The 18,837-nt window shown below is 34.8% G+C and overlaps 1 protein-coding gene across 3 annotated transcripts in view; it reads right to left on the bottom strand.

The window, feature by feature from the left end:
- The window catches only part of LOC117317795, a 30,832-nt gene extending 12,009 nt beyond the window's left edge, over positions 1–18,823 (bottom strand). For 2 of the 3 annotated variants that reach the window (XR_004530251.1, XM_033872733.1), the window contains exons 1-7: positions 18,736–18,823; positions 7,612–7,779; positions 6,827–6,928; positions 1,970–2,110; positions 1,316–1,411; positions 1,016–1,159; positions 128–223 (exon numbers count right to left, since the gene is read on the bottom strand). Coding sequence is in view for 2 of the 3 variants with exons in the window: in XM_033872733.1 (XP_033728624.1) it covers positions 128–223; positions 1,016–1,159; positions 1,316–1,411; positions 1,970–2,110; positions 6,827–6,928; positions 7,612–7,740 (708 nt within the window). In the remaining variant the exon portion in view is untranslated. Of the gene's footprint in view, positions 1–127; positions 224–1,015; positions 1,160–1,315; positions 1,412–1,969; positions 2,111–6,826; positions 6,929–7,611; positions 7,780–12,317; positions 12,389–18,735 lie in introns of those variants that run through there. The other variant, XM_033872741.1, reaches the window with a different exon arrangement.
- Between the last annotated feature and the right edge of the window lie 14 nt (positions 18,824–18,837).

The raw sequence follows: 18,837 nt of genomic DNA, 5'->3' as shown, positions 1-18,837 counted from the left end.
AAACTTACAGAGGGTATTGTCACCTACAAACACATAGAGGGTATTGTCATTTTCTCTGTTTCAGGCAAATAATGTAATATACTCTTGTGTCAGCTGTACAGGAACAACTGATTGGTATTTTACCTACCTTGAAATAAACTTCTACGCCATAAATCAGAAAGAAGATAACAGCAATGATCATCGTACCAGCAAATATACCATTGGTCACCTTGGTAATTAAATCCTGAAAGAGAGAATATACCATTGGTCACCTTGGTAACTAAATACTGAAAGAGATAATATACCATTGGCCACATTGACAATCAAATCCTGAAAGACAGAATATACCATTGGCCACCTTGGCAATCAAATCCTGAAAGAGAGAATATATCATTGGTCACCTTGGTAACTAAATACTGAAAGAGATAATATACCATTGGCCACATTGACAATCAAATCCTGAAAGAGAGGATATACCATTGGTCACCTTGGCAATCAAATCCTGAAAGAGAATATACCATGTCACCTTGGTAACTAAATCCTGAACGAGATAATTTACCATTGGTCACCTTGGTAACTAAATCCTTGAGAGAATACTGTGAACATACATATTTCAGTGGTAGTTTTATTTTCAGCCTTTTAATGCTGAAAGCATCATAATAATTTACGACTATGCCAATTACATTCACAATTTAATATAATTTTCTATGACACTGTTTTAAAAACTGTTTTTTGTTTTAAAATAAGAGCATGCAAAGATAGTATACAATTGGTAACTATGGTAACTAAATCTGTATCCCATCAAATATATCACTTTTGAAAACAGTTGGCAGTGTGGGATTCAAGCATATATAGTACAGTGTATATAAATAAGGTTGAACCATAATTTCACTAATCATGAAGTAAAATGTCGATAATATTTTACTTGGTTGGTGCAATGAAATCATGAATTGTCTGAAATCAGCATGATGCAAAAAACACAATTAAATAACTTTGTTAACATTGCAAAAAACAAAATATGAACTAAAGTACTTACAGCATAGGCATCATTAGGAACCACATCCAACAGCACCATGTTCACAAACAACAGGCAGTATATGAAGAGATTGAATATGAAAAATCCAATAAATGACTTGCCAAGAAAACGGTGTTGGTTTCGTTCAAACTCGACATGGAATGCCTGAAAGGGAGTATAAACATCTGAAGACATTTTAAAAAATCTTGTAAATGATCATTATGATAATAAAATAAAACAAGATAATAGTGAAAATGATGTTGTTCAATATTTGAGGATAATGAGCTAACAATCATTACATATTTGTGATATTTGACTTACCTCTGCCCAGAAGCAGACGATGAAGGAGAAACAGGACAGAAGAAGAGGATAGTAGGCCGTCCACAGGTTGTTAGAGACCAGCTCCGATACATGTAACTGTAACCAGGAGATTATCATATATGTCAACACAGAGTAATCAGGAGAGTTTCATAGCAATGGAATAGGACATAACCATAGCAACCTGGACAGTATCATAGCAACCAGTATAGTATCATAGCAACCTGGACAGTATCATAGCAACCAGGATATAATCATAGCAACCAGAACAATATCATAGCAACCAGAACAATATCACAGCAACCTAGAAAGTATCATAGTAACCATAACATTCAGAAGCAACCAGGATAATATCAAAGCAACCAGATATGTTTTCTTTTTATCAATTGAGGAAGTGTTCCTCTTTAAAGTAACTGTCATCACTAATTTGGACTCATGAAAATTAACATAGGGAAAAAGACTTTACTTTTACAATAACAAAATCAGTCTCATCAACATATATATTTATAGATAAAAGAAGTATTTGCATGCACTGTTTGTAGATATGATACTATTTGTATTTCAAAATTTGAAAATATCTTAATTTCGTGCATCAAAAAGTCACTTCTACTTAGTTACTTCTGCTGGATATTAGATGTTTTAAGACTTGTAACTTACCTTTGTGAAGAAGTATATGCCTCTTATGGCTGTAGCAAATATTGTTAGTGCATACAATAACTTCTGGCCTGTCAGGCGAAAGATGGCCTCCTTTAGAGATTTCCTCCCCTGACTAATGTACTCATTCCTAATACACAAACACTGAAATATGCAAGAGGGCCAACATAAAACTAGGATAACTCTAACACATAAGGGAACTCTAACACATAAGGGGCCAACACATAAACTAGGATAACTGTAACACATAAGAGGCCAACACACAAACTAGGATAACTGTAACACATAAGGGGCCAATACATAAACTAGGATAACTGTAACACATAAGGGGCCAACACATAAACTAGGATAACTGTAACACATAAGAGGCCAACACACAAACTAGGATAACTGTAACATATAAGAGGTCAATACATAAACTAGGATAACTGTAACACATAAGGGGCCAATACATAAACTAGGATAACTGTAACATATAAGGGGCCAACATAAAACTAGGATAACTCTAACACATCAGGGGCCAACACATAAACTAGGATAACTGTAACACATAAGGGGCCAACATAAAACTAGGATAACTCTAACACATCAGGGGCCAACACATAAACTAGGATAACTGTAACACATAAGGGGCCAACACATAAACTAGGATAACTGTAACACATAAGGGGCCAATACATAAACTAGGATAACTCTAACACATAAGGGGCCAATACATCAACTAGGATAACTGTAACACATAAGGGGCCAACACATAAACTAGGATAACTCTAACACATAAGGGGCCAATACATCAACTAGGATAACTGTAACACATAAGGGGCCAATACATAAACTAGGATAACTGTAACACATAAGGGGCCAACACATAAACTAGGATAACTGTAACACATAAGGGGCCAATACATAAACTAGGATAACTGTAACACATAAGAGGCCAATACATAAACTAGGATAACTGTAACACATAAGGGGCCAACACATAAACTAGGATAACTGTAACACATAAGGGGCCAACACATAAACTAGGATAACTGTAACACATAAGGGGCCAATACATAAACTAGGATAACTGTAACACATAAGGGGCCAACACATAAACTAGGATAACTGTAACACATAAGGGGCCAATACATAAACTAGGATAACTGTAACACATAAGAGGCCAATACATAAACTAGGATAACTGTAACACATAAGGGGCCAACACATAAACTAGGATAACTGTAACACATAAGGGGCCAACACATAAACTAGGATAACTGTAACACATAAGGGGCCAATACATAAACTAGGATAACTGTAACACATAAGGGGCCAACACATAAACTAGGATAACTGTAACACATAAGGGGCCAACACATAAACCTAGGATAACTGTGACACATAAGGAGCCAACACATAAACTAGGATAACTGTAACATATAAGGGGCCAACACATAAACTAGGATAACTGTAACACATAAGGGGCCAATACATAAACTAGGATAACTGTAACACATAAGGGAACTCTAACACATAAACTAGGATAACTATAACACATCAGGGGCCAACACATAAACTAGGATAACTATAACACATCAGGGGCCAACACATAAACTAGGATAACTATAACACATCAGGGGCCAACACATAAACTAGGATAACTGTAACACATAAGGGGCCAATACATAAACTAGGATAACTGTAACAGATAAGGGGCTCATACATAAACTAGGATAACTGTAACATATAATGGGCCAACAGATAAACCTAGGATAACTGTGACACATAAGGGGCCAATACATAAACTAGGATAACTATAACACATAAGGGGCCAATACATCAACTAGGATAACTGTAACACATAAGAGGCCAATACATCAACTAGGATAACTGTAACACATAAGGGGCCAATACATAAACTAGGATAACTATAACACATCAGGGGCCAACACATAAACTAGGATAACTGTAACACATAAGGGGTCAATACATAAACTAGGATAACTGTGACACATAAGGGGTCAATACATAAACTAGGATAACTGTTACACATAAGGGGCTAACACATAAACTAGGATAACTGTGACACATAAGGGGTCAATACATAAACTAGGATAACTGTAACACATAAGGGGCTAACACATAAACTAGGATAACTGTAACACATAAGGGGCCAATACATAAACTAGGATAACTGTAACACATAAGGGGCCAATACATAAACTAGGATAATTGTGACACATAAGGGGCCAATACATAAACTAGGATAACTGTAAAACATAAGGGGCCAATACATAAACTAGGATAACTGTTACATATAAGGGGTCAATACATAAACTAGGATAACTGTAACATATAAGGGGCCAATACATAAACTAGGATAATTGTGACACATAAGGGGCCAATACATAAACTAGGATAATTGTGACACATAAGGGGCCAATACATAAACTAGGATAACTGTAAAACATAAGGGGCCAATACATAAACTAGGATAATTGTGACACATAAGGGGTCAATACATAAACTAGGATAACTGTAACACATAAGGGGCCAATACATAAACTAGGATAATTGTGACACATAAGGGGCCAATACATAAACTAGGATAACTGTAAAACATATGGGGCCAATACATAAACTAGGATAACTGTTACATATAAGGGGCCAATACATAAACTAGGATGACTGTAACATATAAGAGGCTAATACATAAACTAGGATGACTGTAACATATAAGAGGCTAATACATAAACTAGGATAACTGTAAAACATAAGGGGCCAATACATAAACTAGGATAACTGTTACATATAAGGGGCCAATACATAAACTAGGATAACTGTAACACATAAGGTGCCAATACATAAACTAGGATGACTGTAAAACATAAGGTGCCAATACATAAACTAGGATAACTGTAAAACATAAGGGGCCAATACATAAACTAGGATAATTGTGACACATAAGGGGTCAATACATAAACTAGGATAACTGTAACACATAAGGGGCCAATACATAAACTAGGATAATTGTGACACATAAGGGGCCAATACATAAACTAGGATAACTGTAAAACATATGGGGCCAATACATAAACTAGGATAACTGTTACATATAAGGGGCCAATACATAAACTAGGATAACTGTAACACATAAGGGGCTAACACATAAACTAGGATAACTGTAACACATAAGGGGCTAACACATAAACTAGGATAACTGTAACACATAAGGGGCCAATACATAAACTAGGATAACTGTAACACATAAGGGGCTAACACATAAACTAGGATAACTGTAACACATAAGGGGCTAACACATAAACTAGGATAACTGTAACACATAAGGGGCCAATACATAAACTAGGATAACTGTAACACATAAGGGGCTAACACATAAACTAGGATAACTGTAACACATAAGGGGCTAACACATAAACTAGGATAACTGTAACACATAAGGGGCCAACACATAAACTAGGATAACTGTAACACATAAGGGGCTAACACATAAACTAGGATGATTGTAACACATAAGGGGCTAACACATAAACTAGGATAACTGTAACACATAAGGGGCTAACACATAAACTAGGATAACTGTAACACATAAGGGGCCAATACATCAACTAGGATGATTGTAACACATAAGGGGCTAACACATAAACTAGGATAACTGTAACACATAAGGGGCTAACACATAAACTAGGATAACTGTAACACATAAGGGGCTAACACATAAACTAGGATGATTGTAACACATAAGGGGCTAACACATAAACTAGGATAACTGTAACACATAAGGGGCTAACACATAAACTAGGATAACTCTAACACATAAGGGGCCAATACATAAACTATGATGATTGTAACACATAAGGGGCCAACACATAAACTAGGATAACTGTAACACATAAGGGGCTAACACATAAACTAGGATGATTGTAACACATAAGGGGCTAACACATAAACTAGGATAACTGTAACACATAAGGGGCCAACACATAAACTAGGATAACTGTAACACATAAGGGGCTAACACATAAACTAGGATAACTGTAACACATAAGGGGCTAACACATAAACTAGGATAACTGTAACACATAAGGGGCTAACACATAAACTAGGATGATTGTAACACATAAGGGGCTAACACATAAACTAGGATAACTGTAACACATAAGGGGCTAACACATAAACTAGGATAACTGTAACACATAAGGGGCCAATACATAAACTAGGATAACTGTAACACATAAGGGGCCAATACATAAACTAGGATAACTGTAAAACATAAGGGGCCAATACATAAACTAGGATAACTGTTACATATAAGGGGCCAATACACAAACTAGGAAAACTGTAACACATATAAGGGGCCAACACATAAACTAGGATAACTAACATTTAAGGGGCCAATACATAAACTAGGATGACTGTAACACATAAGGGGCCAATACATAAACTAGGATAACTGTAACACATAAGGGGCCAATACATAAACTAGGATAACTGTAACAAATAAGGGGCCAATACACAAACTAGGATAACTGTAACACATATAAGGGGCCAACATATAAACTAGGATAACTAACATTTAAGGGGCCAATACATAAACTAGGATAACTGTGACACATAAGGGGCCAACACATAAACTTTGATACAAATCTGGGTTTGGTTTATTGCAACTATATAAATACCATAGATGATACTAAACACAATGAATAGACACCTTACATTGTACAGATTACTACACACAATACTAACACCGCAGAATATGTAAATGGTAACATGACATGTTGAGTTCATTGACTGATAGATAAAAGGTGTGATGAAATGGAATCTAAACTAGTGTAACTTACTTATTTTACTTACCAACTGAACAAATGACACAATACTCAGCATAATAAATATACAGCCAAATGCCACAAAGTAGCCATTGTTTGGATCCTGGCAGGTACCTCCTGTAAACTGCACCTACAAACAGGTCAAGGTGAAACTAGCATGTAATTACTTACAGAGGTCAAGGTCAAATATTAGAACTTACTAACATACAGAGGTCAAGGTCAAACTAGGACTTACTTTAATACAGAGGTTGAGGTCAAACTAGTACTTACTTACATACAGAGGTCAAGGTCAGACTAGGACTTACTTACATACAGAGATCAAGGTCAAACTAGGTCTTACTTACATACAGAGGTTAAGGTCAAACTAGGTCTTACTGACATACAGAGGTTAAGGTCAAACTAAAATTTACTTACATACATAGGTTAAGGTCAGACTAGGTCTTACTGACATACAGAGGTAGAAATACCTTTCAAATCACATACAATAACACACATATTGTCATCACTGTTTCCCTGGATGTTTTTTTTCCAACAATAGCTAAAAACAGGCTGTAGGCCTCCCTGCCACTGTGTTAAGTTTATACTTAGTTTATATAATTTCTGAATCTCAGAATACTACTGGCACATGTGTTACTGACTATAGATATGTCAATGTTTCAGGCATAATTTCCCTTAAATTCATGAAGTGAATACTTCAGACAACACAGCCATGATGGACATGATATTTTAGTGTTACAGGTTTCTGTACGACACAACCAAAGTAAAATAACTTCTTACACATTTTATTACTATAGTAGCAAGAAATAAACATACCAAACAAGCACACTTTCCATCCAGACATCCACCATGGCCGGAACAGTTTCCATGGCAAATGTCATCAATGTCTATGTTGTCCATGAGCCAATCATAGGCAACACTGACAGAGTGTGGAATTGTACTCATTAGCACCCAACTTTTCCTTCACTGCTGTTTGACAACAAACTGTGGACAAAATTGAAATTATATGACACAGTGAATATGACACATACTGGTATAATGTAGATATAATAGATCCATTTTCTCCCTTTCACAACTTAATTTATCCTACATGTCTGGGCAATGGTCAGAACCCAGATCTTAAATACATTGTATAACTGATTTAATAGTGTTCTCATCACAGTTTAGGCTTTCTTCTGGAGATGTCACCTGATGCTGAAATTACATATATCATCATTGTCAGGTAAATCTTAAAACTGATCATCACTGTCAGGTAAATCTTAAACTGATCATCATTATCAGGTAAATCTTAAAACTGATCATCACTGTCAGGTAAATCTTAAACTGATCATCATTGTCAGGTAAATCTTACTCTGATAATCATTGTCAGGTAAATCTTAAACTGATCATCATTGTCAGGTAAATCTTAAACCGATCATCACTGTCAGGTAAATCTTACTCTGGTCATCATTGTCAGGTAAATCTTACTCTGATCATCATTGTCAGGTAAATCTTACTCTGATCATCATTGTCAGGTAAATCTTAAACTGATCATCATTGTCAGGTAAATCTTAAACTGATCATCATTGTCAGGTAAATCTTAAACTGATCATCATTATCAGGTAAATCTTAAACTGATCATCATTGTTAGGTAAATTTTACTTTGATCCTCACTGTCAGGTAAATATTAAACTGATCATCATTATCAGGTAAATCTTACTCTGATCATCATTGTCAGGTAAATCTTAAACTGATCATCATTGTCAGGTAAATCTTAAACTGATCATCATTATCAGGTAAATCTTAAACTGATCATCATTGTTAGGTAAATTTTACTTTGATCCTCACTGTCAGGTAAATATTAAACTGATCATCATTATCAGGTAAATCTTACTCTGATCATCATTGTCAGGTAAATCTTAAACTGATCATCATTGTCAGGTAAATCTTAAACTGATCATCATTATCAGGTAAATCTTAAACTGATCATCATTGTTAGGTAAATTTTACTTTGATCCTCACTGTCAGGTAAATATTAAACTGATCATCATTATCAGGTAAATCTTACTCTGATCATCATTGTCAGGTAAATCAAACTCTGATCATCATTGTCAGGTAAATATTAAACTGATCATCACTGTCAGGTAAATCTTACTCTGATCATCATTGTCAGGTAAATCTTACTCTGATCATCATTGTCAGGTAAATCTTAAACTGATCATCACTGTCAGGTAAATCTTAAACTGATCATCATTGTCAGGTAAATCTTACTCTGATCATCATTGAAAGGTAAATCTTACTCTGATCATCATTGAAAGGTAAATCTTAAACTGATCATCATTGTCAGGTAAATCTTAAACTGATCATCATTGTCAGGTAAATCTTAAACTGATCATCATTGTCAGGTAATTCTTACTCTGATCATCACTGTCAGGTAAATATTAAACTGATCACCATTGTCAGGTAGATCTTACTCTGATCATCATTGTCAGGTAAATCTTACTCTGATCATCATTGTCAGGTAAATCTTACTCTGATCATCATTATCAGGTAGATCTTACTCTGATCATCATTGTCAGGTAAATCTTAAACTGATCATCAAGGTCAGATAAATCTTAAACTGATCATCAAGGTCAGATAAATCTTAAACTGATCATCAAGGTCAGATAAATCTTAAACTGATCATCAAGGTCAGGTAAATCTTAAACTGATCATCATTGTCAGGTAATTAAATCTTACTCTGATCCTGTTTGTGTGTCAGGTGATTTATACCTGTCCTGGCTATTTTAAGAAAAGTTAGATGTGTCCGGTAAATTTTATACTTATTCCTGTGGTACGTGTTCTGTGAATTCATACATATCCTAGTAATGTTTGTTAATTTTTTTTCACCTGTTATATTGGTCTCTGTTAAATTTGATACTTATTCTAATTGATCAAGACAGGTAAATTTTCAACTTTCCAAGATGTGTCAGTTTTGTACCTTCAATAGTTCTGAGAAGAGAAAATTGCGACAACAATTCAAGATATTGTATTAGCTTAAAAAAATGTCTGTTTTAAGAGTTTTCCTTAATGAAATTAATTTCCTTGTTTTACACTTATTATGCATAAAATGATGTAGATCAAATGTTGTCAGGTGTGAGGTATAAATTGTCCTTGATAATGAAATATGATTCTATATCAATACATTTACCTTGTGTATAAACTATGCACTTGAATTACATTTAAATATCTAGATCTTAGAAGCATCCGGTTGTTTTAGTTTAATACAAAATACACAGTGAATATACACAGCATATCAAAACAACTTAAACGCAAAAATTAGCAATATCCCCCGAACTGTTTGAAACAAAGTCACAAACAGGCCATTATACCAGTGATAAGTAACATCATTACCCACTCTGTTTGTAAATGTTTAGGTGTTATACAATCTGGAAAACTCAAAATATGCTATGACACATAGTGTAGAATATACATACAAAGGTGTCGCTGTCTGTAGGGATTCTCTCATCTGATTTTAGTTCAGATTGTCAAGAGTAAACGATTATCAGTGACAACAAACAGAAATTCTGTTCAGTTAAAGGAGTACATACGTTCATCAATGCTTTAAAGTTCAACACTACAGACTTGTATGTACAGCTGTACTAATTAATGTAGTAGGAGAGAAAGGGTGCCACAACTACAGGCTGGGGTGTGAACAGGGGCTTTAGAAATTCAGATGTTCTAATCAACCAACAGATCAAACTGAGCACAGTCGTTCAGCCTTGGCTTGGAAGTCTGCTACAAGTGGCCAGGTACCTGATGGCAGATATTTAACACACGCACAGAAGAATGTCTAGAATTTCAGATGTTTCTCCAAAATTCCACTTTGACAATTTGTGATAATAAGTCATGTGTTGTACTAATCAATCTTCCCTTACCTAGACACAGATAATTATCACAACAAGTATCAGTCAACTGATAATGGCTGATAATGCTTCTGAACCAGACAAACTTGATAACACTAATGTTATCACCACAATCAGGTCGATAATGTCATAACATAATGTACAGTGTATCACCACAATCAGGTCGACATAACATAACGTACAGTGTATCACCACAATCAGGTCAATAATGTCATAACATAACGTACAGTGTATCACCACAATCAGGTCGACAACATAACGTACAGTGTATCACCACAATCAGGTCGACATAACAAAATGTACAGTGTATCACCACAATCAGGTCGATAATGTCATAACGTACAGTGTATCACTACAATCAGGTCAACATAACATAACGTACAGTGTATCACCACAATCAGGTCGACATAACATAACGTACAGTGTATCACCACAATCAGGTCGACATAACATAACGTACAGTGTATCACCACAATCAGGTCGACAACATAACGTACAGTGTATCACCATAATCAGGTCGACACAACATAACGTACAGTGTATCACCATAATCAGGTTGACAACATAACGTACAGTGTATCACCACAATCAGGTCGACATAACATAACGTACAGGGTATCACCATAATCAGGCTGACAACATAATGTACAGTGTATCACCACAATCAGATTGACAAGATAACGTACAGTGTATCACCACAATCAGGTCGACATAACATAACGTACAGTGTATCACCATAATCAGGTTGACAACATAATGTACAGTGTATCACCACAATAAGGTTGACAACATAACGTACAGGGTATCACCATAATCAGGTCGACAACATAATGTACAGTGTATCACCACAATAAGGTTGACAACATAACGTACAGTGTATCACCACAATCAGGTTGACATAACATAACGTACAGGGTATCACCATAATCAGGCTGACAACATAATGTACAGTGTATCACCACAATCAGGTCGACAACATAACGTACAGTGTATCACCACAATCAGGTCGACATAACATAACGTACAGTGTATCACCACAATCAGGTCGACATAACATAACGTACAGTGTATCACCACAATCAGGTCGACAACATAACGTACAGTGTATCACCACAATCAGGTCGACACAACATAACGTACAGTGTATCACCATAATCAGGTTGACAACATAACGTACAGTGTATCACCACAATCAGGTCGACAACATAACGTACAGTGTATCACCACAATCAGGTTGACAAAGGTAAATCAATTAACATGAGGGAGTAATAAAAATTTACTTTAAGCTTGAGATCAAGCTTATGAGATCTCTTAAAATGATAACTCCCTATCAAATCAGTTAAAGGGAAATGACTTCCCACCAGTCAGAGCTGGTATGCAAGACCTTTACTTCTTACATATACAATACCACATCTTCTAAGCCATTATTATGACTTCAACTGACATTCCAAGTTCTATTCCATATTATGACTTTAATTGACATTCCAAGTTCTAAACCATTACTATGATTTAAACTGACATTCCAAGTTCTAAACCATTACTATATGACGTTAACTGACATTTCAAGTTCTAACCCATTACTATGACTTTAACAGATATTAAAGGGAGTGAGAAACACAATCAAATTATCTGACTTACCTATAATTTCCATATAGAATGGAAAGGAAGATAGTATTCCATGCAGATTCCAGAATAAAAAATATCCACATAATACATTGGCGTTGTTCCTCAAAGTGTTTTATGGATCAGCTGATTACATACTGAAATTCATTCCCTAAGTGGGTCATGAGTCAGCTGATAAACCTCGGGTCAGAATTGGGATAGACATCAAGGTCAACATAAAAATTAACTAGCTATTCACAACATGCAATATTTGACAGTCAAATGTTTATCATGCAATCAGTCAACCATGAACATTAACATGATTAAACCAGTCAACCATGGTTATAACAGTATGTAACCAGTCAACCTTGGCAATTTAACATGTAACCAGTCAGTCAACTGTGGCAGTTAACATGTAACCAGTCAACCATGTTGTTTAACATATAACCAGTCAACTATGGTTGTGAATTGTTAAACAATTGTAACCAGTCAACTATGAATGTTTACAGGAAATTTAACATTGATTACCTAATAAATAGACACTCACTGACAGCATCAACAGTAGTTCATAATGATCAGTTTTGTAAACAAAAAAAACAAAAAACAGGGCTAGATCAGGGATGGAACCTAGAACCACTGAACTCCAGGTGGATACTCTAAACAAATAGGGCCAGATTGGGGTTTAAACCTAGAACCCCTGAACACCAGGTGGATTCTCTAAAACAACAGGGCCAGATTGGGGTTTGAACCTAGAACCCCTGAACACCAGGTGGATTCTCTAAAACAACAGGGCCAGATCTGGGATTGAACCTAGAACCCCTGAACACCAGGTGGATACTCTTAAACAAATAGGGTCAGATTGGGGTTTGAACGAGTAGCCTGCACTTAATTAACTGTAGGTGGATACTCTAATCCAAGAGGGCCAGATCAGGGTTGAACATTAACTCTAGACAGATACTCTAACAAACTAAGGCATTCGGTCACTGATAGTCCCCCAGATCAGTCAGGACTTTAATAAAACAGACATCCCTCTTATTTCTTCAGCATTCAGTCATTGATATCCCTCCTTTTCTAAGGCTTAAATTTGTCCACAAAGGAAACATTACTTACATTCCAGGTTCCTGGAGTTTTCATCTCATTGTTAAAAAATAAAACAGGACGAGAAAGGCAAAGAGGCCAGATCAGGATTTGAACCCGTGATCTGTAGGGTATATACAAACTCTCTCACCAATTATAACCTTGACACTGGCAGATACCCAGCCTGGTACAATTGGAATGTGATATTGGTGACCTCACAATGTACAGGTGTTGAGTCGTGTGTGGTTATTTACTGTGTGTGTTAAGTTACAGGTAGATCTAGGATTGGGGATGAGTGTGATAAAGATACACACTTATGTTATTCCTACAATTCTATATTTGTACATGATAAATTTAATAATAGTAACATTGTACACCTTTATGGATATTAAAAATTATTCTGTAAAAAAATGAATAATACTGATTTTTGTAATTGCATTAAAATTTAAAAAAATCAACATAAACTAAAAACCTTGAAATATAAATCCAACTGCTATTGTGTTAATATCTAAATCAATTCAATCAATTTTAGGGGTTTATGACAATAAATCAGTATCTGTATTTCAGAAATAAAGGTGTGGGTCAAATATCAGGACACCAAGACTCTAGGTTATAGAATCATTTTCAGAATCTTAATATGCGACCCCTGTGCTATGACTCCTGTGACCCTGAAATTGCACGGTCAAGGTCATAATTGAGAGTCTTTTGGGCAAAATTGATAGTTTTTCATCCTGAACTGCTACTGGATAGATAGATGAACAAGCTGCATGTTTTACTATTTCAACAATTTAATGGTATGTAGTGCCCGGTGTCATGCATAATATGTACCTCCTGCATAATAAGTATCCGGATACTTTTTATTCTGCATAAAAAGTACCCGGATACTTTTTATACCCCTACCAAATCGTAGCCCCCTTGCATAAAAAGTACCCCCCTACCAAAAATCTTTAATTTTGACTTTATCAATCTGAAATTGGGAAGATATGATAAGAGGACCCAAGGGATGTCATTTTCAATGTTTCTCACCCCATCCCACCAAATCCCCACCCCAGGGGCAAAACAATGAAAAAAATTTTTTTTTGCTTAAACTTCCAAATATGACTAAGGATCAACATAAGAAACCTTCAAATGCATTTAAAAGACAATTCGCAAATTTCCCCCCCCCCCCCCGGATACTTTTTATTCTTCTGCATCAAATGTACCCCCCGGATACTTTTTATTCTCCTGCATAAAAAGTACCCCCCTACCAAAAATCTTTAATTTTGACTTTATCAATCTGATATTGGGAAGATATGTTAAGAGGACCCAGGGGATGTCATTTTTAATGTTTCTCACCCCACCTCACCAAATCCCCACCCCAGGGCCAAAAAAATGAAAAAAAAATGTACATTATTTTTTTTATCTGAATTATAGATGACACATTTAAGATTAATATGAGTCACTAACTGTTTACTCTGAAGTTACAGGTGATAACCATAGCAAGTTAATTTTTCCAAACTTGCTCAAAGATCAATATTGTAAAAAAAATAAATAAATAAATAAATAAATAAAAAAAAATAATAATTTCTTTTATTTACACTAGGAAAAGTTTAAATAATATCAGTATATATGAGATATCATGTTATTCTGGAGTAAATGTCATTCTTGATATTCAGTCTTCTTTTTAAAGTACATATTTATTCTCAGTTTTTGAACATGATAAACAATATATATAATGTTCTTATATAGTACTATTGTACCACACTTTTACTACATTTCCTTTCTTACATGTATAACAGTTGGCGGTATCTAAAACTGATGATTAAAAAATGGCTATAGATTGTTCAATTTTATTTGTTTGCATTTTTTAATATTTATATCAAGTAATAAACTAAATGTATTTACTAGTTTCTAAACTTAATATCTTTAGAACAATGAAATAAAGGCATTACAAGTTAATACTGTTTCTTTTAATACCTGATGATCAATTCTCGACTCTGTATCAAAGGACTCATATCCATCATTTCAGGTCACAATATCATAGCAATTAATACACTTTGTAAAAAATTTCAACAATAAACTTTAATAACATAACCAGGGTTTAATAAATGTATCAGTTTAATTGATCAGTTTAATTCATTTCAGATATCCTTATGTAAACTCTACAAATCAGTACATCACTAAATTATGTTAAATAGGATACTAGAAACTTTGTAAATATAGGAACAATGCTATATATCGTGATCACATTTTAGATATTATGGATGCATTTGATCTTGTAGATATCAGGCGAGAATAAATCGAGTACATTTATAAACTTGGCATATGGTCCAAATAATAAACAAGCAATGTTAACTTATTTTTTAGTATATTCAGATTTGGCTCCATTAGATAATATATGTGACAAAGAGATAAGTTACAAGTCAGATAGTCCAGAGACCTATTTACTTATAAGTATAAATCTATATGCAGAAAATCCAGAAATAGATAATAAGGACTTATTAATTTTTAGAATCAGCAACTCTTTACTAATTTATTATAAGAATTCAGTGTTAGGTGAATGACTATTGCTTATAATATATATGGCAAAAAAAAAAGAAAAGAGATGCTGTGGCAGCCAATCTTTCTGAAAATGTAACCACGTTATTCGACATCCCTAAAAGCTCCTATGTACCAATTTAACAAAAACATGAAGACTTAAATCAAAAACACGGAAAGGGCTCTGGCGGCCATCTTTGATTTCCAACCATGAAAAACTAAAATGTGTGCACACACCCGTCCCTAATAAGTATGTCTCTGAATTTTTAGAAGATCCTCCCAGTAGTTTTTTAGGTCACCTGAGACCAAGTCTCAAGTGACCTATTCTAATCCCCTTTTGTCCGTCGTCGTCCGTCGTGCGCCTTCCGTCCGTAAACAATTTACATTTTCGACTTCTTCTCCAAAACCCCTTAACCAAATTCAATGAAATTTTTTTTCATTTTTTTTGGCCCTGGGGTGGGGATTTGGTGGGATGGGGTGAGAAACATTGAAAATGACATCCCTTGGGTCCTCTTATCATATCTTCCCAGTTTCAGATTGATAAAGTCACAATTTAAAAAAATTTGGTAGGGGGGTACTTTTTATGCAGGAGAATAAAAAGTATCCGGGGGGTACATTTTATGCAGGGGAATAAAAAGTATCCGGGGGGTGGGGAAGTTGCAAGATGTTTTTTCTATGCATATGAAGGTTTCCAGTGTCGATTCCAAGTCATATTTGGAAGTTTGAGCAAAAAAATTTTTTTCATTTTTTTGGCCCTGGGGTGGGGATTTGGTGAGGTGGGGTGAGAAACATTAAAAATGACATCCCCTGGGTCCTCTTAACATATCTTCCCAATATCAGATTGATAAAGTCAAAATTAAAGATTTTTGGTAGGGGGGTACTTTTTATGCAGGAGAATAAAAAGTATCCGGGGGGTACATTTTATGCAGGGGAATAAAAAGTATCCGGGGGGGTGGGGAAGTTGCGAGATGTTTTTTCTATGCAAATGAAGGTTTCCAGTGTCGATTCCAAGTCATATTTGGAAGTTTGAGCAAAAAAAATTTTTTTCATTTTTTTTGGCCCTGGGGTGGGGATTTGGTGGGATGGGATGAGAAACATTGAAAATGACATCCTCTGGGTCCTCTTATCATATCTTCACAATTTCAGATTGATAAAGTCAAAATTTAAAAAAAATCTGTAGGGGGGTACTTTTTATGCAAGGGGGGTACGTTTTATGCAGGAATAAAAAGTATCCGGATACCTTTTGGTAGGGGGGTACATATTATGCATGACACCGGGCTTTCATCCATGCAAGAATGCTATTGGTCAGATATTATGATACCCGGGGTTCTTGTCATTAAGAAGTGATTTAAAGATTAAAACACATTTGACCACTGCAACCTTGAAAGTAGGTCAATGTAATTCATTTAAACAAACTTAGTAACCAAGGCCTTTATCCCAGTGTGGTATTGGTAATATATATATTAAGGAGTTATATAATAACAGGGCTTCTGTTAAGAACTTGTTTAATTGATTTCAACACATTTGACACCTGTGACCTTAAAAGTATGTCAAGGTCATTTATTTTAACAAAATTTGCCTAATATCATGACCCTTGTAGCATGATTATTGAAAAAATGTGGTTTAGGGAATATTTGGGAATATATATTACATTCAAATCCACTGGGGGTATATAATTACTAACCAATTCCAAGAGTAAATTAAAACAGATCAGATTTATCCCTGTATTATTCTGAGTAACAATGGTAAGAAGTATAGAAACTTACATCATATAGACACAGATATAGAATACTAAATGAATGCATTTAAATATGAGAAATATGTGAGATAAATAGTATATGTGCCAAATCTTTAAAGGTAAACAAATAAAAAGATGCCTTTAAGTGTACAGTCTTCCTACATGCAACAACATGTAGACAATTTAACAAATACATCTATATATATGGTTCAGGTTGATTCCTGACATTACAAGCTGTAGCTCTGGCTACTTTCTATCGCTTACCTGGATTTGAATTGAAAGCTATATGAACATAATACGTCAACGTGTACATTGACTAAATAGTATATGCACATGATGTATATGTAGTATATACTGTAGTCACCTGTTCTGTGTTTTTTTTAACAATTAAAAGCATGTGTTTTTAAATGCAATCAAAGAAAAATATGGTGACCATTCATTAACTCTGATGTATACAGGGTGTACAATTATATACAACAAAGGATCATGCTAACATTTTTATAAATTCACGTCCTGGGAGAGATGTGTCAAGCCTCAGGAAAGTGACCTTTTTTAAACCTTAAATTTTTGACAGAATAATGTAAAAATAATATAAAATCATTTTGATATACTTAGATGTTGTGTTTAAAAAAAGAAGAATAAAATGATTTACCGACAACTGGTCTGAATTCAGGTCCCCCATCCCCCTTAACAGAAAGGGTTCGTGAGTCAAATATGACAAATTATTTCGCAATCTCTCCATTGTTATGATGGCAACATGTATTTGGAGAATAACAAAACACTTACTATATTATAAAATTATGGTGTGCCAGTATCAAACAAACTTGTAATGATTCAGTAATAAAAAAAAGATATATGTTCCGACAAGTAACAATATGCTAATTACCATTTTTTTGTGAAACCTTTCATTGGCTACAAGCTTGCATACATTTATCAAATGAGGTGAGCCCCTCAAGCTTATTACTGAAATATTTACATAGTATTTCATCATATTATACGTACTTTAAAAATAAAGTACAAGTCCATTAAATAAAATGTTTAAACAGCAATTACTAAAATTGAGTTGTTCAAGTTAGGAAACGAGCACAAAGTGGTCTAATAGACTCTATAACTTGGGCATACCTATCTGCTTTGGCTTGTCAAATATCCGTATCACGAGTCTTTTCTAGTTTCACTTTAATGTCGGTCCGCTGTTCGAGCTTCTCGGGAGCTAAGTCCAAGTTG

Source organism: Pecten maximus, chromosome 2 (genome assembly GCF_902652985.1).
Source record: "Pecten maximus chromosome 2, xPecMax1.1, whole genome shotgun sequence".
In the NCBI taxonomy this organism is placed as follows: Eukaryota; Metazoa; Mollusca; class Bivalvia; order Pectinida; family Pectinidae; genus Pecten; species Pecten maximus.
The sequence above is the reverse complement of the archived record's forward strand: the minus strand, read 5'-3'. Positions and strand labels throughout refer to the sequence as shown.